Below are 24,803 nucleotides of genomic sequence, written 5' to 3' on the forward strand. Positions count from 1 at the left end.
CTTTTTAGAAATGCTGGGGGGTTAGGGGGGTCTCCAGCCCTCCCTGAACCTGTGGGGGGGGTCAAGGGGACCGGAGATCCACCAGACCTCCAGCCCCCAGTCACTGGGGGAGGGGGGTCGTCAGTTCCTGGGGGTTTGCTTTGTTGGGGGAAATGGGGGGCCTTCTAGCATGCAAATGCATGCTGGACAGGGCTCACCATTCCTCCCCAATGGTCTGCAAACCCTAACGCCAGCTCGGAGCTGGCATAGGGTTTGTCATGGCCAGCAAGCCAATCTTTGGCACGCTGGTTGCTGATCATTGGGGATGAATAGTTTTAGCATGCATTTGCATGCTATTTGTGCTAATAGCTCTGTTTTGCATACATTTGCATGCTAGTTGCAATCAGAGCCCACGAGTGCATTGTTTCACCTCAGGGAGGTAGCAAACATAGGCACTAGTATGGCGCTAACAGCCTCTAGCATCGGCATTTGCTTCTGATCATCTGTATGTAAGAGCACGTGACAAAAGTAGACTGTAGCTACATGAAATTAAGTGCCAGTGAACAAAAAAGACAAAAATCACCAGAAAAATGTAACGTGAAATCAGCTAGGCATACAAAAGGCCACTAGTTGCACCAAGGAAAGCTAAGGCCCGGGTGCAGTACCTTTTGAAGAAGCTTGTAAGTTGTGGAGTGCAGAGAATGTTGCTTGCCGACACGGCTTCTGCATTTTCTAGCCTTATAAAACTCTGTGATGCACTTTTGAGCCTGAACCTGATGCTGAATTGATATGCCAGCAAACTCCATATGTGGTGTCAGATCCGAACAGGGCCGCCGAGAGACTGAACCAGGCCCGGGGCAGGGCCGCTTCCCCCCACAATCGGCACAGCTGCCGCAACTGAAATACCTTGTTGTGCTGTTCTGCCGATTGCCTGCCCCTGTGGCTGCTTTTTCTCTCAGGGCATGCTCGGTTTCAAAACTGAGCATGCGCGCCTGAGTGGAAAAGCAGCCGCTCAGCTGGACGGAAGAGCAGCGCTGGAAGTGCTCCTCCGGGTCCTCCCCAGCCTCCAAGGGGGGCCCGGCCAAGGCACCAGAGTTTTCTCTCTCCTGCTCCTGTCGGGACGCGATCACTCGGGTCCCACCAGGAACAGGAGAGAGAGACCCCGGTGCCGGGCCCCCCTTGGAGGCCCAGGGAATTTTGCCCCCCTCTCGGCAGCTCTGGGTCAGAAGAACAAAAAGAAACAGCTTACAGCTGTACATAAAGCAGTCTGAAATCCTACACCTCAGAGTTTGTGTCTGCATCTGAATGAATAAGGAGGGACTGAACCGGCTGTTCCTAGCATGCCTCAATTGCTGCTTCAGTAGCACTGAAACAGCCAACTTTTGAGCAGGCAGCACTGTATCAGATCTCTGCTTTAGCTTCCAGCTAAAGCAGCTCTCTGTATTGACATGTCTATCTGTGAACAGGAGTCTACAAAGTGCCCCGGAGAGGTGAGTGCAGTCCCCGCGGACATGGGAGACGAGGAATCTGCCTCAAGTCATTTAGTAGCCAGCCATCCATCCTTCCTCTACTTCAGTCAGATTCTCTCGTGCCTCATGTCTACATCCATTGCCTTTCCTTATGCTGTCCAGCTTCTATTTCAGTCTATTTTCGCATCTTTCCTTTCTCATCTGTCCACTATTCACTAGCCTCCCTTCCCTGTCAATCCAATTTCTCTCTCCTCTTCCAGCCTGCTTCCCTATAACCCACCTTCAGCTGCCCCTGCACCCTTTTACCTTCCCCTCTTTTACTGTTTGTTTAGTTTCTTGCCTTTCATTTCTTACTTAGTCATTCATTCTCTCTCCTTACTGTGTATCTAGATTGTTCCTTTATCTGCCTACCCCTTCTGTATCCATCTATTTAGTCTAATCTTCCTTCCAAACAAGTTTCCAACCATACAACAGGGAAAGGGCAATTCTTTCAGAAACTGCAAATGAGGTTTGAGGTATTGAGTGAGCACATCTGGCATTTCCTTGTACTCAGGGGTGAGTTCCGAGAGGTTGCATGACCATATGAAATTTAGAGTAAAGACTATTTACTATTCAGAGTAAAGGTACAGTGTAGCAACCAATTTATAAGTAATATTAAAACATACAAGACTATTGTATGTTTTAATATTACTTATAAATTGGTTGCTACACTGTACCTTTGTACCAATAAAATGTATAATAAAGTTTCATATATATATATATATATATGGATAAAGGGAAAGAGTGGTGTGGAGAAGAGAGGAGCAAGGAAGAAGGTATAGAGGAAGAGAAGGGAAAGAAGTGACAAGGGAATTATGAAGAGGTGGAGAAGGGTGAGTGAGTGGAATAGAATAATCTGTGTAAGGAGAAGAGGAACAAAGGGGAGGGGTGGGTAAGAGCAGAAAGGAAACAAGAGGAAAATGGAAGAGTATAGGTAGAATTTAAAAAAGAAAAAGGGGAAATAAAAAATGGAACCTAGGAATAACACAAGCAAGTTAACAACCGGCTTCACATAACTAGGGAAAATGCTGAGAAAATAAAATGGGTAAAAGAAAATTACAAAATCAAACCCCCTCAAAAAACTAGGAAACAAAGAAAATTACAAAACCAAAAAGGCGAAAACAGAAATAAGAGGGAAGAGTTAATGTGGAAAAGATAAATTGAATTAGTAAGGAAAGGCTAGAGATGAAAATAAATGAATTTAAAAATTATAAAGAAATACAATAATTTGAAAACATTTTATCTTGTCACCCTCTTGCAGCTACAGCTGTGCAGGTGGGAAGGTTGAGGTTGGTGGTGACAGACATTGTAGGATGTAAGGGCTCACACAGAGTGAGAGTGTATGTTGGTGGTAGAGAGAGAAAGCTAATCAATGTCCATCTGAGGGATGGGGGAGGAAAGTTCTTCTCTTAACCAGGGCTGCGCCGAGGGCTCTTGTATGCCATCCTGTGTGTCCTCAGCTAAAATTTTCATGCCTCAGCTCGGTTGCTAAGGCTTTCAGGCCCAGATGCATCAACCAAACGTAAAAAATGCAAAATCGTAAAAGCCATTACCAAATTTTAAAAAACGAACAATGCTCCAAAAAAACAAGTCGCACAAGTTCGGTGCGGTATTGTAAAGAACCATGCATCAATCCCCGTCGGTAATCGGCTCCTAAAGCATGTGCAGTGCAGCCAAGCGTTATGCTGGCTGCTCTGCGCATGCCAGAAACGTCAAAACAACAACAAAAAAAGAAAACAATACAAACACGTGGCTCCCCGCTTTCCCCTGCATAAAAAAATGTCTCCACAAACATTAACAAAGGATCGGGAGGGGGCAGAGGCGCTCATTAGGAGCGTCCTGTGTGGATGGCCTTGCCCCCCCCCCCCCGCCCCCCGCCTTAGATCGCCGCTGCTCTCCGCTTCTCCGTTCATGAAATACAAAATGTTAAAAATCTAAACTTCTGCATCGCTGCCCCCCCCCCCCCGCCCTTCCTGTCTCTCTCTTCTGCTACTGTCGGCAATGCTCCGCCTCCCTCCATCCTCCGCCTCCAGCCCCACCCCCATGAGTTCGTCGCCGCCGCTCTCCCCCTCCACCGGACCCCCCCCCCTCTGCCGTAATGGCTGGTGCAGCGCCTCTCACCTGTGTGTGAAGGCGCTGCACGGGTTGTATCAGCTGTTCTCGATCGCTTCTGTCTCCTCCGAGGTCTCTCTCCTTCTTCCTGTGAGAGGCACTGCACCGGCCATTACGGCAGAGGGGGGGTCCGGTGGAGGGGGGGAGCGGCGGCGACGAACTCAGGGGGGCGGGGCTGGAGGTGGAGGATGGAGGGTTTAACTGTTGAGTTAAAAAGATAAGTGATCCGTCGATTAAATATATAGACGGCTTTATTTGCAGAAATATTTTGAGCAGTAGCCACATTTTCACACACAATATTAAAATAATAAGGAGGTTTTTGCCCATGATGATTTAGGAGACCTCCCTAATATTGGTTTACCAATGACAGAGTGTTCCCTTAAAATATGAGGCTTTTTTTCCTCCGTTTAATAATTATCTAGTCACATCAGGAAAGTGCAAGGATATTTTGTAAAGTTTATACGAGTTTATCATTGTATAAATACCCTTTTAAGCTCTTTTTTTGAGATTTAGATTGGTCCATTTAGAATCCACCAGACAGTGCTTTTTCTTTGTTTTATATATCTATCTAGCTGTTTCTTATATCCAGCAATATCCATTAAGTTCGATGCCCCTGTACTTTGGTATCTCCTTCCTATTATGCTACAGTCAGAACTTCCCATTTGAAATTTTGTGCTGTGCTTAAAGTCCATATTTTCTCCATTGCTTTTGCCATGACAGAAACTTAATAGGCCAAAGGTTCAAAATGGTTTATAGTTTTCTTTATTTGATATACCATTTTCCTTAAATAATAGCAAAGTGGTATACAACAAAATCCAGTTAAAACAAGAAAACAGCACCAATTTTAACAGGGAAAATGACAAAGAAAAACCAGCAGAAAAGGTAGGCAGGTAGGGAGAATATTAAGGGACAAATTACAGGAGGGGAGGGATGACAAGAGGGATAGATTGTGGAATCTAGTAAATCCTCATGGCGTTGCCATCACCCAGGCTTAAATCAAAGGGGTTTTTTCCCCCAAAAAGGTGAGTTTTCAGTAACAATTTAAATTTTGGATAAGAGAGCTCAAACCTAAGGGGTTGGGGGAGAGAGTTCCAAAATGAGAGTGCCATGCAAAGAAAAGCTCTATTCCTAGGAGTCTCATAGTAGACTTGATTGGCAGAAGGGATCTGAAGGCACTGATCATTAATAGAGAGAAGAGCACAGAAAGAGACTTAAGGATGAATGAGCGATAAGAGAGGGGCCTCGGAGTGTAAAAACGAACTGCCTTCAGATCCCCTGCAGCTGTTTGGATTGCTAGAGGACATAAGGCAACTATAGAGCATGCTGGCCAGTCTAACCTCTGTATGATCCTATATTGATTGAGTTCCTTTCCTGTAGTTTTTTAAAAATTTATGATTGTAAGCCGCCTTGCTACTAAGTATTAAAGGCAGTATAGGAAATAATCATAAACATATGCTTATGTCTGCACCTGTTCCCCCCCCCCCCCCCACACACACACCCACACCCACCCACACCCACTAGTTGAATTATCAGGACTTCCACAATGAAATAAATTTGCATATCCTGCCTCTACCACATACAAACCTATTTCATATGATGTTCGCTGTGGATATCCTGAAAACCCAACGGTCTATGGGGTCCCCAAAACAGCTTTAGGAAGCCCTGCCCTATAGTATCGATATACAGTGGAGAAACAAAATAGTCACTGCCTTCAAGGGTACACAGCCTTGTCAGTCATGTTCTGATAGCAGCAACCATGACAATTTTTTACTTAGATGGGACTGAAAGTGGTTGAAAGTGGCTGAATTTGAAGACATTTTAGAAATTTCAAAGCCTGATATCTGGCTATGAATTAAATAGAACAAAAAGGGTGAGAATGATCAAAGATTGAGAGAGAAATTGAAACAATGTATTTCAAAGTTCTTTCTAGCTATTCGTTTTGAAAGAGTGCTATTGAGTTTAGCTTGAAAGCACTCTGCTAAACTTCTGGTTATTTTTGTTGATAGAACATTTAATGTAATGTGATTTCCCCATTCCTGGGTACAAATTAGATTATATTTTAAATCTGATTTTATATTGGAAAGATTGTCAAATACAGAAGTATGGTACAATTTCCAATATACAATCACTAAAGAACACATTTGAGAAAACTATGCAAGGCATTATTTTAATAGAGCAGAGTCTAGTCTCTTGAGATAAAGGGGTATATGGTAATTTTACCAGTTATTAGTATTTCTTCACAATGAGAAAGTATCAGATGCCTGGCATAGCTTTATTGTCAGAAGTGGTAGTAACTAAAATCAACCATGACAGAAGTTAAACAAGACAGACCACAGGGGTAAGGTGGGTAAGGGTTACAGGTAGAAGAAACAAAGGGAGAGGGCTTGAGTAATGGTTAGAAGGTAAGGTTTCTTTTTGCGGATGATACCAAGATTTGTAACAGTGCGGACACCCCAAAGGGAGTGGAAAACATGAAAAAGGAACTGCAAAAGTTAGAAAAATGGTCTAATGTTTGGCAATTAAAATTCAATGCAAAGAAGTGCAGACTGATGCACTTGTGGAGTAGAAATCCAAGGGAGCCATATGTGTTAGGCGGTGAGAGGCTGATATGCACAGACAGGGAGAAGGACCTTGGGGTGATAGTATCTGAGGATCTGAAGGTGATGAAACAATGTGACATGGTAGTGGCTGTAGCCAGAAGGATGCTAGGCTGTATAGAGAGAGGCATAACCTGCAGACGGAAGGAGGTGTTGAGGCCCCACTTGGAGTATTGTGTTCAGTTTTGGAGGCTGTATCTTGCTAAAGAAGTAAGAAGACTTGAAACTTTCCAGAGGGAGGTGACAAAAATGGTGTGGGGCTTGCACCAAAAGACATAAAAGAAGAAAATGGAAGACCTGAATATTTGTACCCTAGAGGAGAGGAGGGACAGGGGAGATATGATACAGACATTTAAATACTTGAAAGGTATTAATATAGAAACAAATATTTTTCAGAGAAGGGAAAATGGTAAAACTAGAGGACATGAATTGAGGTCGCAGGGTGGTAGGAGCAGGACTTTTTTTTGTGCCGGTACGCACTGATACGGCATACCAGCACCTTCCCCCCCCCCCCCCCCCCCCCGGCGAGTACTGCACCCTTCCTCTCACTCCCCAACTTACTGTTTTTCTAGGACTCGGCAGCGCAAACGGTGCAGGCAGCGATTGAGAGAGGATGGCAGTGTCGGAGCTTCCCTCTGCGAGTCCTGTCTACGTTGTTTCAACTTTCTGTTTCCGCATAGGCAGGACTCGCAGAGGGAAGCTCTGATGCTGCCATCCTCTCTCAATCGCTGCCTGCACCGTTCACGCTGCTGAGTCTGACGTTGGCAGGCAGTGGAGAAGGAGGATGGGCTGGGGGAAGAAGAATCGCTGGACATGGGAGAGGGGAGGGAAGGGTAGAGAGGAGAATCACTGGACATCGATGGGAGGGGAGGGGAGGGCAGGGGAGAGAGGAGAATCGCTGGACATGGATGGGAGGGGAGGGAAGAGAGAATTGCTGGACATCGATGGGAGGGCAGGGAAGAGTGAATTGCTGGACATGGATGGGGAGGGCAGGGGAGGGAATTGCTGGACATCAATGGGAGGGGAGGGCAGGGATGAGAGAATTTCTGGACATGGAGGGGAGAGAGGAGAATCGCTGGACATGGATGGGAGGGGAGGGAAGAGAGAATTGCTGGACATGGATGGGAGGGCAGGGCAGGGGAGAGAGAATTGCTGAGGTGGATGGGAGGGGAGGACAGGGGGCAGAGAAGAATCACTGGACATGGATAGGAGGAGAAGGCAGGGGAAGGAGGAGACATACTGGACATGGATGGGAGGGGAGGGCAGCGGAGAGAGGAGAATCGTTGGACATGGATGAGAGGGGAGAGAGGAGAATCGCTGGACATGGGAGGGGAGGGCAGGGGAGAGAGGAGACATGCTGGACATGGATGGAGAGGAGGGAAGAGAGGAAGGAGATACATATGGATGAGAGGGCAGGGAATAGAGGAGAAATGCTGGAAATGGATGGAGAGGAGAACAGGAGATAGAGGAGAATTGCTGGACATGGATGGATGGAGGGGTTGGCGGGGAGAGAGGAGAAATGCTGGACTTGGATGTAGGAGAGAGAATTACTGCTTTATATGGATACAGGGGAGAGAAGAGAGGAGAAATGCTGGACATGGATGGAGGGGAGGAGAGAGGAGAAGTGCTGGACATGGATGGAGGGGAGGGCAGGGAAGAGAGAATTGCTGGAGATGGATGGGAGGGGAGGGCAGGGGAGAGAGAATTGCTGAGGTGGATGGGAGGGGAGGACAGGGGGCAGAGAAGAATCACTGGACATGGATAGGAGGAGAAGGCAGGGGAAGGAGGAGACATACTGGACATGGATGGGAGGGGAGGTCAGGGAAGAGAGATTCCCTGGACATGGATAGAAGGAGAGGGCAGCGGAGAGAGGAGAATCGTTGGACATGGATGAGAGGGGAGAGAGGAGAATCGCTGGACATGGGAGGGGAGGGCAGGGGAGAGAGGAGACATGCTGGACATGGATGGAGAGGAGGGAAGAGAGGAAGGAGATGCATATGGATGAGAGGGCAGGGAATAGAGGAGAAATGCTGGAAATGGATGGAGAGGAGAGCAGGAGATAGAGGAGAATTGCTGGACATGGATGGATGGAGGAGTTCGCGAGGAGAGAGGAGAAATGCTGGACATGGATGGAGGGAAGGAGAGAGGAGAAGTGCTGGACATGGATGGAGGGTAGGAAAGAAAAAAGAAGAAGATGGACATGGATGGAGATGAGGGAAAGGGAAGAGAGGAGAAAAACTGCACATGGATGGGGAAAATAGGCAAAAGCTGGATCCACGTTATACCTCCTCCAGTCAATTCTACGGAGGAGGACCCAGCTTTTACTTATGGATGTATGGCAAGAAATAAATGGAAAGGAAGCCCTGGAAACGGAGTTAAAGGAACAGATAGAGAGCAGCAGAATCAGAGACTGGGACCAATATGGATAGAAAAACAAAGTCACCTTTTCTCTCCTCTGCCTCTTCGAATAGCGGTCATTTATCGTCCCCCTGATAAGTCCCTTTCATCCTTTCTCAGTGACTTTGATGCCTGTCTTGCCTTCTTCCATGATCCTTCCTCCCCCTCTCTCATCCTTGGTGACTTTAATATTCCTGCTAATGATCCTTCCAACTCTTATATTTCCAAGTTACTAGCTTTAACACCCTCCTTTAATCTCCAACTATGCTCCACCTCCCCCACTCATCAAAATGGTCACTGTCTTGATCTCATGTTCTCCTCCAACTGTTCACCCTCTAGTTTCCTTGCCTCTGATCTTCCCCTCTCTGATCACCATCTTATAACTTTCACACTTAAATCTCCTCCCTCCCAGCCCCATCCTATCTAATTTATCTAGGAATCTTCACGATATTGACCCTTCATCTCTATCCTACCATGTTTCAAACCTCCTCTCTACTGTGGCACCATCCACGTCTGTCAACGAGGCTGTTTCTTCTTACAACAACACTCTATCCTCTGCCTTAGACACACTTGCACCTTTGATGACCCGCCCTATAAGGCGTACAAAACCCCAACCTTGGCTGACTTCTAATATCCGCTACCTGTGTTCCTGTACCCGCTCCGCCGAACTCCTCTGGCGGAAATCTCGGGCCCTTGCTGATTTCTTACACTTTAAGTTCATGCTGACCTCCTTCCAATCTGCTCTTTTACGCGCCAAACCGGATTATTATATCCAACTGACCAACTCTCTTGGCTCTAACCCTCGACTTCTCTTCACCACATTGAACTCTCTCCTCAAGGTGCCCCCTCCCCCAACTCCCCCTTCTTTATCTCCTCAGACCCTTGCTGAATTCTTTCACGACAAGGTTCAAAAGATAAACCTTGAATTCTCTACCTCGCCACCTCTCCCTCCACTAGTCCGTTCCCCTCTCTCTCCTTCCCCTCATTCCTTTTCCTCCTTTCCTGAAGTTACTATAGAGGAAACTACACTTCTCCTTTCTTCCTCAAAATGTACCACCTGTTCCTCTGATCCCATTCCCACCCACCCTCTTAATGCCATCTCACCTTCTCTTATTCCTTTTATCTGTCACATTCACAACCTCTCACTTTCCACTGCAACTGTCCCTACTGCCTTTAAACATGCTGTGGTCACACCTCTCCTTAAGAAGCCTTCACGCGACCCTACTTGTCTCTCTAATTACCGACCCATCTCCCTCCTCCCTTTTCTCTCCAAATTACTTGAGTGTGCTGTTCACCACCGCTGCCTTGATTTTCTCTCCTCACATGCTATTCTTGACCTACTACAATCTGGTTTTCGCCCTCTCCACTCAACCGAAACTGCACTTACTAAAGTCTCCAATGACCTATTACTGGCTAAATCCAGAGGTCAATATTCTATCCTCATTCTTCTTGATCTTTCCGCTGCTTTTGACACTGTTGATCACAGCATACTTCTCGATACCCTGTCCTCACTTGGATTCAGGGCTCTGTCCTTTCCTGGTTCTCTTCCTACTTCTCCCTCTGCACCTTTAGTGTTCACTCTGGTGGATCCTCTTCTACTTCTATCCCTCTGCCTGTCGGCGTACCTCAGGGTTCTGTTCTTGGTCCCTTCCTCTTTTCTATCTACACTTCTTCCCTTGGTTCATTAATCTCATCCCATGGCTTTTCCTACCATCTCTATGCTGATGACTCCCAAATCTACCTTTCTACCCCTGATATCTCACCTTGCATCCAAACCAAAGTTTCAGTGTGCTTGTCTGACATTGCTGTCTGGATGTCTCAACACCACCTGAAATTAAACATGACCAAAACCGAGTTTCTCATTTTTCCCCCCAAACCCACCTCCCCACTCCCCCCATTTTCTATTTCTGTTGATGGCTCTCTCATTCTCCCTGTCTCCTCAGCTCGAAACCTTGGGGTCATCTTTGACTCTTCTCTCTCCTTCTCTGCTCATATCCAGCAGATCGCCAAGACCTGTCGTTTCTTTCTTTACAACATCCGTAAAATCCGCCCCTTTCTTTCTGAGCACTCTACCAAAACTCTCATCCACACCCTTGTCACCTCTCGTTTAGACTACTGCAATCTGCTTCTTGCTGGCCTCCCACTTAGTCACCTCTCCCCTCTCCAATCGGTTCAAAACTCTGCTGCCCGTCTCGTCTTCCGCCAGGGTCGCTTTACTCATACTACCCCTCTCCTCAAGTCGCTTCACTGACTCCCTATCCATTTTCGCATCCTGTTCAAACTTCTTCTACTAACCTATAAATGTACTCACTCTGCTGCTCCCCAGTATCTCTCCACACTCGTCCTTCCCTACACCCCTTCCCGTGCACTCAGCTCCATGGATAAATCTTTCTTATCTGTTCCCTTCTCTACTACTGCCAACTCCAGACTTCGCGCCTTCTGTCTCGCTGCACCCTACGCCTGGAATAAACTACTACTACTACTACTATTTAGCATTTCTATAGCGCTACAAGGCGTACGCAGTGCTGCACAAACATAGAAGAAAGACAGTCCCTGCTCAAAGAGCTTACAATCTAATAGACAAAAAATAAATAAAGTAAGCAAATCAAATCAATTAATGTGAACGGGAAGGAAGAGAGGAGGGTAGGTGGAGGCGAGTGGTTACAAGTGGTTACGAGTCAAAAGCAATGTTAAAGAGGTGGGCTTTCAGTCTAGATTTAAAGGTGGCCAAGGATGGGGCAAGACGTAGGGGCTCAGGAAGTTTATTCCAGGCGTAGGGTGCAGCAAGACAGAAGGCGCGAAGTCTGGAGTTGGCAGTAGTGGAGAAGGGAACAGATAAGAAGGATTTATCCATGGAGCGGAGTGCACGGGAAGGGGTGTAGGGAAGGACGAGTGTGGAGAGATACTGGGGAGCAGCAGAGTGAGTACATTTATAGGTTAGTAGAAGAAGTTTGAACAGGATGCGAAAACGGATAGGGAGCCAGTGAAGGGTCTTGAGGAGAGGGGTAGTATGAGTAAAGCGACCCTGGCGGAAGACGAGACGGGCAGCAGAGTTTTGAACCGACTGGAGAGGGGAGAGGTGACTAAGTGGGAGGCCAGCAAGAATCTCTGCTAACCACCTGCAACCATTTGCTAAAGCTTACATATCAGAAACACAGGTAAAGTGTTGTGGTTCTGGACCATGTCATGAGTAAATCAGCATATACTAACCTTTCATTTGTTGATGGGATGTTGTTTGACAAAGATTTCTGCAAAGGTTATTATATGCCGCTAGCACTGAAAGTCAGCCTGGCTCGCTTTAGCTTTGCCAGAAAGGGCTGGCCCATCACTTCCACTCAATTCACCTACTCATGAGGACTGCACCTCCCTCTTCTTGCCTAACATAAAAATATATATGACAAGGTGTCTGCCACAGCAGAAATTTGATCAGACATTGATTTCAGCAATTGCCTCCATAGGCCAAGACATAAGCAAATTTGTTTCCAAGTACTGTTGTTGTTGCTGCTGCAGGTTTAATGTAGGGAGGGTCAGCAGCAGGAAGAGACATGTAGTAACATCATGAAAGTACTCCATTTATGGAGAATGGGAGAGCAGATGGAATAATAATAAAATTATTGAATACTCACCTATCCTTCCTCTACCTACTATAGCTAACATTTAAGAACAATACTTTATTTAAAACCTAAAAAGCACACATAGGCCAGCCAGTTATGAATATGTTTAAACTGCAAGCAACATTATCAATGAACCTGCTAATGGATCTTTTAAGATTAAGAAGCAGAAAGATAAACAAATTGAATTTAAAGTTTAAAAAAAAATCATTGCTTGACCTGTATTTAAAAGGCATCCTCTGTCACCGAACAAAATCTCATGCCATATTGGTTGGAGGAATTTAATTCAGAGTCAGGGGTTCTCAAGCAAATTCTCAGTCACACTCGGTTTCTTTTAATATCCACAATGAATACATGAGACAAATTTGCATGTGCTGCCTCCTTTGTATGCAGATCTCTTTCACCTATATTTATCAGGGATATCCTGAAAACCCAACTGGCTGAATGTGCCCTGAGCACAGGGTGAGAATCACTGTTCCAAACTCATATAAGCCACCCTAACAGTAATTTTACTTGTAAGATATTTCAAGGTAATGTTGTACTGTACATTCCTGCACAAACAACAAAATGTTTTCTCTCTCGGCTGTTCTCAACTTAACATTCTCTTTGCAGGTTCTCATTTAACATGGCATGCATACATATATACATGGTGAATGTGGTTTTGATTTATCCAAACATCTATCTCATCCTATATGTATTCAATTTGCTAACAAGTAATACCATTGCAATATCTGAATGTCTTTTTACCTAGATCAGAGTTTCCCAAACCTGTCCTGGGGGAACCCCAGCCAGTCAGGTTTTCATGAGATAGATTTGCATGAGATAGATTTGTATATCAATGAAGCATATATGCAAATTGATGCCATGAATATTTATTGTGGATATCCTAAAAACCTGACTGGGGTTTGGGAATCACCGATCTAGAAAACAAAAAAAACAGAATTATTGTACAGTCAGGACTAGTGAATTTGTAAATTTAGTTAGCATGCAACTTTTGTATTCTTTGTATTGAAAAAAATGTTTCAAACAATGCAGTTTGCTCACATAACCTGAAAAACAAGATGCTTTAGAGCGTATTTTCTATTTTAGCATGCAATTAATATGCATATGTGTATTAATTTTAGTGTGTTTTCCTTTTCAGGCTAATGGAGGATGGCAAGATGCAACTACTCCATCTTCTGTGACTTCCCCTACAGAAGGACCGGGAAGTGTGCACTCTGATACCTCTAATTAATCTGCTAGCAATGCTTTTCCCCTCAGCTGACTTGCTCTGAACAGTGCAATCAGACCAATAGGAGAAAAGAAAAAGAATTTTTGTAGCCAAACACCTACAGCTTTACTGTAAAACCTTGTCTGAAAAAACTTGGTAAATCTGTTTTTAAAGCATCATAAACATTTATATTTATACATCAATAATGAACAGTTTTAAAAGCACTTTATCAAATTAGGCCAAGACTTAGCATTGTTTACAACCATCTAATAATTTTAGGATAATTTAGTGTCAGCAGTTGAAATATGATACTCCTAGAATTGCCAAATACTTGGCCATAAAGGTAAAAGTAGAGAACAGACTTAACGCTAGTAGTAAAAGCAGGTACAGTCTGTTAAGCATGCCACCTAAATGTAACACTTATGCCTATAATCATTAAACACACAAGAAAAATACAGGAAATGGTTGTTTTTCATCATTTGCATATCTCTAGCAGTTCAAATTAAAATTTCAGTTAAGCAATGTATGCATTTTCTTTTGCCGTGTTTTAATTTGAAACTAGTAGCACCTCCTCCTCATATAGATATATCTTTAAGTATCTTTTTTCTCTCTCCCCTATATATATATATATATATATATATATATATACACACACACACACACCACCCCCCCCCCCCCCACGCACACATGTATATAAAGATCTTGTCACATACCTTTTCCAGGCTCAACCCTACTTTTCAGTAACTGAAGAAGATTGTTATTAAGACATGAGACATGCTGCTTATTTTTACAAAAATCAAGATCTGGGTTTTACAGTATGAGCTCCAGTAGGTGCTGCACACAGACTTGTCAAGATTTGTTACTTTCTTTGGCAGCAAAAAGGCACCATTTTAAGGAGTGTTGTATATAGTGTAGCAAAAGAGTATTTATACATCTCACCAATCGACACAGCTTTATTACCTCATGCGAATTCATACAAACCAATAGAACTTCAACATGTTCTGTAGCTTAGAGTGCTCACTTACTACCTCTGAACAATACTCATGCTGTAGTTTGTCTCTTATCTCTTTCACATCTTGTAATTAACTTTTTTCCCCCTTTCATGAAATGTACATTGTAATCTTTTTAAAAACAAAAGCAAAATCTTTAAAAAAAAAAATAGTTGCGTTATCGACTTTTAAGCTGAGGTGGAAACTTTAAGGTCTTAAGTTTGGTCCAAGACAGTTATAAACTGTTGTAAATACTGAGAAACATTTTGAATGTTCATCTTGTTACTTATCCACACAAAAAATAAAAACAAAAAATAATTGTAATGCATACGGATTTCAGTATTCAGTACTGTATATTTGACCCTGTATGACGGGGGCTCTTCTTTTTTTTTCTCTTTTGTATTGTATGCGATTCTGAAACCGATTGAGTCATGAAAATAATTTGTGGCAGTGATTCTAATGTATTAAAGCGTTTCGTGTTACTTTCTAACTGGATTACATCCTGGATTGAGAAGTCTTCCTTGTGGTAGTTATATGTAGTTTAAAAAAAAAAACACTAAAAACAAAAACACGAATAAACTTTTTTCTTTCATGATGAAATGTTGATTCAATTTTTTTTTAATTACTTGGTTTCAGCTGGGCATAAGAGTGAAGAGAGGAACAACAAGGTGTTATTTCTTGGAAACACTGATACTTGTTGCAAATAGTCCTTGGAAGGGTATTAGAAATTATAAAGTAGATCTGTAAATGTATTTTCTTATTATATAGGCTTGTTGAATTTACATAAATGCTTTATCTTCTATAGTGTTCTATATATTTATCCACAACTGTAATTATACATTATAAATATAATTTTTATCTATAAAAAATCTTTTGAAACCTATGTAAAACTATTACCATCTTTAATACCAAAGCAAAGGTCAATAACAGGTAATGGCCTATTTACCATCTCACAAGGAAATTGACTCACAGGAAATCAAATTAATGCTAATCACAGCTAACAGTCAATGATAAATGCAACTGGTTTAGCCTTTCAGTTGATACGTCTAAGCAAAGAAGGTCTACCTATCAGTGCACTCAGCCTTAACCTTATTGTTTCACTAAGCTATACTTTATAATACAAATGTTAAAAGTCCATTTCAATAGTCTCTTTAGATTTACAGGTATATTTGCATTATTCAGTTAGCACATGGCTCAGCCTTTGCTATGTCTGCACAAAACAGCAACCTTTATATTAAGTTATCGTAGGATAGCATTTTAAAATAGCACTTCAACAAAAAGCGAGTTCTCAGCAGTAAACATTTTCTTACACAAGACTTTTATTTACTTATGCAGGCTCTCCTACAAACAGGATGAACTTAATGAACCAGTTTCCTTTTCTTAGGTTTTTTTCTCCCCACTACAAATGCATATGTTTTAGAAAGCCAGATACTGTGCTCTTCACATCTATTCTGTACCTTACTAACAGTGGCTTATGGACCTCCAAAAGGCTTGTTGAAGTGCAGGAGGCGTGATGTGAAAAATTCTTGAATAGTGCCTCTCAAATCTCCATACTTTCACTGTTTATACCATAACTCAATGGAAACAGTGTTTTAAATGTAAAGTGTGTCAGTGGAGGTCTAGGCAGCATAATGAACACACAGACGTCCCTCATCTTGATCACATCTTGGCTGGCCACAGGCAAAAACCTGTCACATACTGATGAGGTTCACAGGAAGGCCATCAACAACCTTTGGGCCGCACTTGGTTGCCCTGTGCCCATCGGGCATCATTAGTGTGCTTCTTTATAACATTAAGGATGTGGGTCCCTTTGAATTATAAGTGCAATTTGGCCATTCCTTATATTGGATAACAGTCATGTGGATTACTTGGCAAATAATACAAATTTTATCCTTAAGGCACGATCATACACCAGAAAGGTTTACTAGAAGCACCAGTATTAAAATAAGTCTTTTTGATGTTGTGTTTTTACCTAGTAGCTATGTTCTGAGCAGATTGGACATAGCTTAACAGAGTAATAAAGACTTTAAATTGAAACCAGTTTGCTTTGTAAACAGGCTTCAGATATATAACAAAGGTTCTCCTATGCTGTGCGTCAGGATGGACAACCAAGGCAAACAGTGATAGTCTATTGGAAGAGAATATGCTCAGTTATTTATTCAGATCTTATGATCTCCATTTTCTAATGTAATACAAATTGTTGGCATACTGTACAGTATAGTTGTAAGACTGCCTGTACTCAGGGTGTTTTCCTATTTTCTGTTGAAGGTGCTCTAAGGGCCTATGTTGAAAAAGCTTAAAATATGTGGCCCATAGGATTCAACATTAAAAATCTGTATTCACAAAATCTGTACACTAGAACTGAACAGAAGTCTACATAGAAAATGAAATTCTTATTCAATATTCAGACCTAATGGGAAGCAGAAAAGAGATCTGATGCCTCTAAAGGTTGGTGCAGTTGCTGCATAACATTAATAGTAATTCAACATGAAAGAAGAAACAGCTTGTCTATTATAGTTCACTTGTAAAATTACTGGCAATTTTTAAGAGCCTATGGACACAATGGAGAAGCATTTCATAAACTAGAAAACTTCTATTTGCCTCATACTTACAGGCCTACGATACTTGTGCTTTACGTGCACGTTTGTACCGTGCTTGATGAAAATACTGAAGAAAATGTGTATGACAAAAATGTGTTTACATGCCAGACAAGCATCCACGTTTTCTTTCAAAACTTCTAATGTACAGTATTCAGTGTTCTACATCTGACCCCAGCTGTTTCTTGTGAACAGGGTGGTGTATGTGGCATGGCACAGTAAAAGATATATAAATAATCAAAGAAGTCTTAAGGCAGCATTTCCCAGTTTGTGGGTTATAACCCCATATGAAGTTGTAAAGTTGGGCTCACAACCAGAGTCAGTAAAAAGTTCAATGGGTCATACATCCTACCGAGTCCATGTTACAACTAGGACTGTGCAGGCTGCATGGAAAATGGGGGATTGATGGCAGATACCATTCAATGTCAGGTATGCACATAAAGTAGCACATATGAGTTTATCTTGTTGGGCAGACTGGATGGACCGTACAGGTCTTTTTCTGCCGTCACCTACTATGTTACTATGTTATGAGGGGTGCATTGGTAATAAATGAAACAGATTCAAGCCAAACATTTTACACTTTGGATGCAATACTTAAGGCAAAAGTTTACTTTATATCTGAATGGATTCTTCCAACAAGTTGAACATGAACAGAGCAGTGGAAGTCCAAGATGAAATTCCAAAAGCAGGTTTGCCATTCTAATATGAAATAATATGAAACTAACAGGCATAGAATGTTCTTCTTTCTAGAGGTTATGAAAATGAAGGATGCCGCTATCTAGTAACCACAGTGGACAGAGCATACATATCTAGTCTGTGTATTTGAATGCAAAAACAATAACTTCACAACAATTGTAAGATGTTTCCAGATTGTGCTAATAAAAAGTTACATCTTTTTAAAGAATGCTTTTCATATATATGAAATTATTCTGGGTACTACACTAGTTTCATATCACTGCAGCCTGTAGAGGAAAGCTAACAACTTAGATCAAAGCTCTATCATACAAGCAGCTAGAAGGAAGTACAGTTCAACTGGGGAATACATCTTCTGCTAGTAGTTAACAATATATATTATTTAGCCAACAAAAGTAAAATAGATGCAGCAATCTCTGTATTATCATCATCCCTTATTTCATTCAGGGGTCCTTTCACAAAGCCACGGTAAAAAGTGACCTATGATAGTGTGGGTGTGTCTTTTAGGAGCTCGCTGGGCCATTTTTTACCGTAGCTGGGAAAAAGGCTATTTTATTAATGGGCCGGGAAATGGGCCTGCGCTAATATTAAAACTAGCACATGCCTATTTACAGCCTGAACCCTTACCACCACCCACTGACCTAGCGGTAAGGGCTCATGCGGTAACCATGCAGCGCGCACCAACATGGGAGCACTGCCGGTTACCGCCAGGAACACCACCCATGGTAAAAAATAAAAAATTATTTTCTACCGTGGGATTCGGTGCTCGCAAAACTCTGAATTACCACCAGGTGCACATGCTACCCCAGCAGTAGTGTCGATTGGGCGCATGCAATCTGCGTGTTAGCCCTTCCGCACCTTTGTAAAAGGGCCCCTCAGTCAACTAAACTCATGGAGAGCTACCAATGAGTCTGGTTGTCTTAGTAACCAAAATACGCAAATAACCATAATAAATATCTAATAGATTGAATATATTTAGTTTAGATAACTTTAAAGATCACAGTTGTAAACACCTGCCTTATATAAACTGAAGCTTGGCAGTAGTGATGATATTTAGAAAAGCTGTTTGTTCAGAAAATAGAGAGGATAGATTGTTCCATGATAGATTCACAGAAATCTCTCAAGTATCCAAGACCATTTGTGGTTGGTGAAAACTGAGTATCTTTTCATTTCTTCAATTCCACTATCACTATGCTAAAGTGTTGAGCCACAACACTTACCCTATTGGCATTTAAGTAAGCCCATTAGCATCAATGGAACAAGGGCTCAAGTCAAAGTGGACAGCTTACTATATACAAAATGTCACATCACCATGCAAATTGTATTTATTCATGAAAATTCCCAGGAAATAATCCAACAGCATGGCATGTAAATCAGACCTATCCACTAAGGCAGCCATTGCCTGTGTGTCACAAGTTGCATAATATTAGAACCAGAAGAATATATACTGAAAATCAACAGGCCAGGAGTCCTAGCAACATTTCAGTATCTGAATAGAAATCTGCCAACTCACTTGAACTAATGAGGGACATTTTGACCTTGCCTTGCTGTTTGAACTAGTCACTAAGCATTCTGCCTTTGTAGGCACAAACTGAATTTGGCAAATATGAGAAGTCCCTGAGATAGGGGTTAAAGAAACGGGGCTGGCTGAAGATGGAGGGCAAATGCAATTATCCCCATAAGTATGACTTTGATACCAAATGACTTTATATCTGATGCCCCAGGTTGTAGATGTAGGGCAATTTGATACCAATTTAACATTTTTTTTTACCACTACATGAACTTTGTAAGTGCTTGAAGCATGGTGTGGGTAGAATTTTTTTTTCTTTATCAACATTCTGCATATTGTGCTGGTCTAGTTCAATGACATCCACCATATAATCTTCATAAAAATAATAATTTTGATCTTGCTCATATCTGAGCCACTTTAGAGTTTGTTATTTCCACATGCAACTGGTAGAAATGTTATCAATCAAAAAGTAGAAAAGGATAGCTTATCTGTTGTGATTTACTATATTAGTAGGTTATTTGCGCCAGTAACCATAGGAAACAAAGGTATAAATTTCTGGTCGACTTTTATGTCCTTTAAAGGTGCTCATCTGTCTATACTAATTCTTCTATATTTCTGAACAGATTAGGTAAAAAGCATGCAGTGGTTGGGCCAGTTTTCCAACAAAGCCCTGTCAACATATTTCAACCCTATTCTACTATTGGTGTCGGTAAAATATTACCCATCCACTAGGAGCTTGGCATGAACTAATTTGCATGGTTAACGTTAATCTAAACTGTCACCCAAGTCAGAGAGAGAATATATTGTGGAAATAAAGGGTTTCCCAGCTCAAAGTTGGATCAGGGGCCTTAGAAGTCTCATCAAATTTTCTTTCCAAAATTTGATTTAAAAATGTGGCCTAAATGAAGTCATAATACTTCACTGGGCATTTAAAAACAATAAATGGTAGGGTTATGGACTATATAGGAATATTCAACAACAACAACAAAAAAAGAGTATTATATTTATACATATATTAAAAAATTAATTTCTGGTTTTATAAGAGCTGATTTTCAGCCCCTTTTAAATTTGTTTCAGAAACTATGTATAAAATTGAACACATATAAAATATTTTAATGCACATGAACAGGCCATATAACGCCTGTAAAGTTTATTTCCCTGCTGGCAAGCAGGCAGTGTTACATTAAAACTTTGAGGCAGTGCACCCACCAAACTTGAGCGAGTGCGTTCTCATCTGGCGCTCAAGCATGGGACCAGCAGTCTACCATTTTCTGCAGAGCAGAGAGATTGGTTTCTAATTTCTCTTCAGAGCATCACACTTTTCTATTTTGGTGCCTTCCCTTTTTCGGGAAATTTTGTTATTTGTTTTCTTTTTCTTTGTTAATTTTAATCAAATTATTGATTTTTCAAAAAAATATATATATTTTTTTAAAAAACATATATATATATATATATACATTTTTTTTTTTTTTTTGGCCTTTGAGCCCTTCTTTTGGCAGAGAAGCAGCCACCATTGTCCAGTATAGAACTATTCAAGCTTGAGCCTTTTGACCTTATGTTGGCCATTTTTTCTCTATGTCAACAAGTGTGCTGAGTGGCTTTAAAAAGTGTACTCAATGCAATAGGCCCATTACAGGCACAGACCCCATAACTGGTGTGTTCAGTGCTTGGGTCCAGAGCACAAGGACATACATTGTGGCCTCTGCACAAGCAAACGAGGACATGTAAAATCTGCAGAATCCAGAAAGAAAATATTTTTGGTTCTGCATTGGCATCGAGCATGGCAGGGGATTCGTCACTGGACGTGGAACCTGCATCAACATCAGGTGCACCGATGCAGCATCAAGAATATCCAACATTGACCTTGGTACTGCGACCATGTAAGAACTCCACGTCCTCTCTTCAGTACTGCATGCTTTAAGGGACCCACAGCGTAAAAATCCTAAGGAGCATCACCATCACCTCCACTGCATCGACATCCTCGATGCATGGGAAACATTCATGCCACAGTGACCACTCTCCTGTACAACTTATTTCTCATCCAGAGCCTTCGAGGTCTCCTACACCTGCACAGGCTGTAATTCAGGCTGCGTCCACACCGCTTTCTCAGCTGGGACTGATGCCTACTGTACAGGAGGAAGTCCAGGCTACGCTCAAAGAGGAACTCTCAGGGCTACTGCATACACAGTCTTACAGGGTGCTTGTGCCAGCCTCAGCCCAGCCTGTAGATACATTGAGAAACAGTCATGGGAGAGGTCTCATACACCGGCTTGGCCTTGACTATCAGTGGCAACACGAATCCAACTGATGTATGCATCAACATCGGCAAAGAAACTTTCTACAGCCTCAGAGAATCATCTGTCTCAATGTGCTTCAGCGCAGAGCTGACACTCTGGTCGACACACTCTTCCATGTTCTTCCTAAGAACAGAATCAAACTCAGGACTCACAGTATCTCTCAGCTGAGGAGTCCTTTGGCATTCCATCTGATCTACTCTGCTGCCAGAGAGACGCAAGTCTCCTCCAGAAAATATATTGTTTCCTGGCTTTGTCCATGAGGTGGCCCAAGCCATACCTTTCAAACTGGAGACAGAGGAAGAACCTAATTCAGAACTCTTTGAGATTCTGGATTATGACTCTCCTCCTAGAGAGGGAATCACTGTTCCACTTTATACAATTATGAGGAATACTCTGATCAAAACTAGGAGACTCCACTAACAGTTCAAATTGCTCCAAAGAAAATTGATACAATTTAAGGATACAGAAAGCCACTGGGTTTGAAAAAAAATGCAATTACCCCATCATTCTTTAGTTATGGAATCTGCTTTGAAGTGTACTCACAGTATGAGATCTCATGCTTCTGCTCCTCCAGGCACAGAAGCTAGAACTTTAGACTCTTTTGGCAGGTGAACATTTCACATTTCTATGATAACGAACTGCATATTAGATTATCTACTTTATTCCAAATGTTAAAGTCTCTCCTTTGCAAATTTCCTTCTTCCTGAAAAAGCTGATGAATTCCTCAAACTTCACAGGAAACTTATAGGTTGTTGTAAATATCTGACAAGACAGGCCTTTGATGCTTTTGATGTCTCTTCTCATATTTCTGCCTTAGAAGTAGCAATGCAACATCTTTCCTGGCTCAGAGTTTCTGACCTCAAATCTACTGTTCAAGAGCACCTAATAGATGTCCCTTTGTCATGGAGACAACTTATTCAGTGACAAGGTCAAAGTGGCTGACCTTATTAAAAAGCATACAGATACTTTTTAAACTCTGTCCAGGACACAGCCTTCTACCACCGCTGCTTCGTCTAGAAAATTCGTGGGAGGATTTGGGCACTCTAATTACTATAATCTAAGCATTGTTATACTCCCACTCCTACTCCATCTCAAAAGACTATGCCCCAATGCTGTCCACAGCAGTATTGGGGACAGAAATCACAGACGCCTCTCAATCTAAACAACAACCAGTTTTTGATTCCTTCCTAGAGAACATTGCCACTGTCCAGTTGTCTGTGCCAAGCAACCTACCTGTAGCAAGCAGACGTATCCTCTTCCAACAGAGGTGGCTGCTCAAAACCTCCAATTATTGGGTGCTACATGTCATCCAGCACAGTTACGCTCTGCATTGGGGAAAAAAGATCTCCTGACCATCCACCAAGAAAGTCTCGTTTCAACTCCCTCCAAATGATAGTACTTTGAGAGGAGCTCTAAGCCCTCCTCTGTCAGAATGCAATAGAACCTGTGCCTCCACTGGAGATGGGTCGAGGGTTTTACTCCAGATTTTTTCATTTACCAACTCACATTCCTCCCTAAAGTGGTATTGGAGTTCCACTGTCCATTGTACTTCCTGTCTTCTTCCCTAAGCCATACTCTCATATCTTAGATTGCAACCTCTTAGGAAAGCCTCCCAGCTTTTTGTATCCTTTGATCCTAACAGATTAGTGACTCCCATCACCAAACATCCTATCTTGACTTGGCTGGCTATCTCCTACATGTATTCTCAGGCTGGGCTGACCCTTCATGATCGTGTCACTGCTCACAATCTAAGAGCCATGGCGGCTTCAGTAGCCCATTTCCACTCTGTCTCAATTGAAGAAATTTGCAAGGTGGTGACATGGAGGGGCACAATTGAACGGGGCGCCCAAGTTTTCCTGGGGCCGTCCTCGCAGGACGGCTCTGAAGGGGCGGGGAAACCCATATTATTGAAACAAGATGTGCGTCAATCTTTCGTTTCGATAATACGGTTGGGGATGCCCAAATCTCAACATTTAGGTTGACCTTAGAGATGGTCGTCCCCGGTTTTCGATGATAATGGAAACGGAGGATGCCCATCTCAGAAATGACCAAATCCAAGCCATTTGGTCATGGGAGGAGCCAGCATTCGTAGTGCACTGGTCCCCCTCACATGCCAGGACACCAATCGGGCACCCTAGGGGGCACTGCAGTGGACTTCAGAAATTGCTCCCAGATTCATAGCTCCCTTACCTTGTGTGCTGAGCCCCCCAAACCACCCCAAAAACCCATACCACTACCATAGCCCTAAGGGGTGAAGGGGGGCACCTACATGTGGGTACAGTGGGTTTCTGGTGGGTTTTGAAGGGCTCACATTTACCACCACAAGTGTAACAGGTGGGGGGGATGGGCCTGGGTCCACCTGCCTGAAGTGCACTGTACCCACTAAAACTGCTCCAGGGACCTGCATACTGCTGTCATGGACCTGGGTATGACATTTGAGGCTGGCAAAGAAAAAAAATTTAAGTTTTTTTTTAGGGTGGGAGGGGGTTGGTGACCACTGGGAGAGTAAGGGGATGTGACCCCAATTCCCTCCAGTGGTTATCTGGTCAGTTCGGGCACCTTTTTGAGGCTTGGCTGCAAGAAAAAAATGAACCAAGTAAAGTCGGCCAAGTGTTCGTCAGGGACGCGCCTTCTTTTTTCCATTATCGGCCGAGGACACCCATGTCTTAAGCACGCCCCAGTCCCGCCTTCACTACGCTGCCAACACGCCCCTATGAACTTTGGTCATCCCCACGACAGAAAGCAGTTGAGGGCACCCAAAATCGGCTTTCAATTATGCCGATTTGAGCGACCCTGAGAGAAGGACACCCATCTCCCGATTTGTGTTGGAAGATGGGCGCCCTTCTCTTTCGAAAAAAAGCCTGATGGTCTTCTATCCACATCTTCACTGCTCACTGTCTGGAGCAGCATTCTAAGTGGGATAGCCAGTTTGGATACACAGTCCTTCAAAATCTTTTTACTATTTGAATATCAACTCTGTCCTCTGGTTCTTTTATCTGGCCAGTCTCACTTTCTCCTTAGTTCTCAAGATTATTGTTATATTTGTGAGCTTGGCAGCTAGTGAGTCCCACATGTGAGAATATCATGCCTGCTTATCCTCACAGAAAGCAAAATTACTTACCTGTAGCAGGTGTTCTTAGAGGACAGCAGGCATATATTCTCACATTCCTCCTGGCTCCCCTTGGAGTTGTCTTCTTAGCTGTAGTATATACTGCTGCTCCCGCGCTCGAGCATCAAGCCAGAAGGCACCCACGCATATGCAGTGGAGGCACTGCCTCAAAGTTTTAAAGTGACAGTGCACTA

At 42.8% G+C, this 24,803-nt stretch overlaps 1 protein-coding gene across 3 annotated transcripts in view; it reads left to right on the plus strand.

The window, feature by feature from the left end:
* Positions 1–14,059, plus strand: part of PBX3 (PBX homeobox 3) — a 411,372-nt gene extending 397,313 nt beyond the window's left edge. For 2 of the 3 annotated variants that reach the window (XM_030207424.1, XM_030207426.1), the window contains one exon: positions 13,346–14,059. In XM_030207424.1, coding sequence (XP_030063284.1) covers positions 13,346–13,438 — 93 coding nt within the window. In that variant the 3' untranslated portion in view covers positions 13,439–14,059. The remainder of the gene's footprint in view (positions 1–13,345) is intronic. The other variant, XM_030207425.1, reaches the window with a different exon arrangement.
* Positions 14,060–24,803: the final 10,744 nt, after the last annotated feature.

The sequence above is a fragment of the Microcaecilia unicolor genome, chromosome 6 (assembly GCF_901765095.1).
Source record: "Microcaecilia unicolor chromosome 6, aMicUni1.1, whole genome shotgun sequence".
NCBI classification, from domain to species: Eukaryota; Metazoa; Chordata; class Amphibia; order Gymnophiona; family Siphonopidae; genus Microcaecilia; species Microcaecilia unicolor.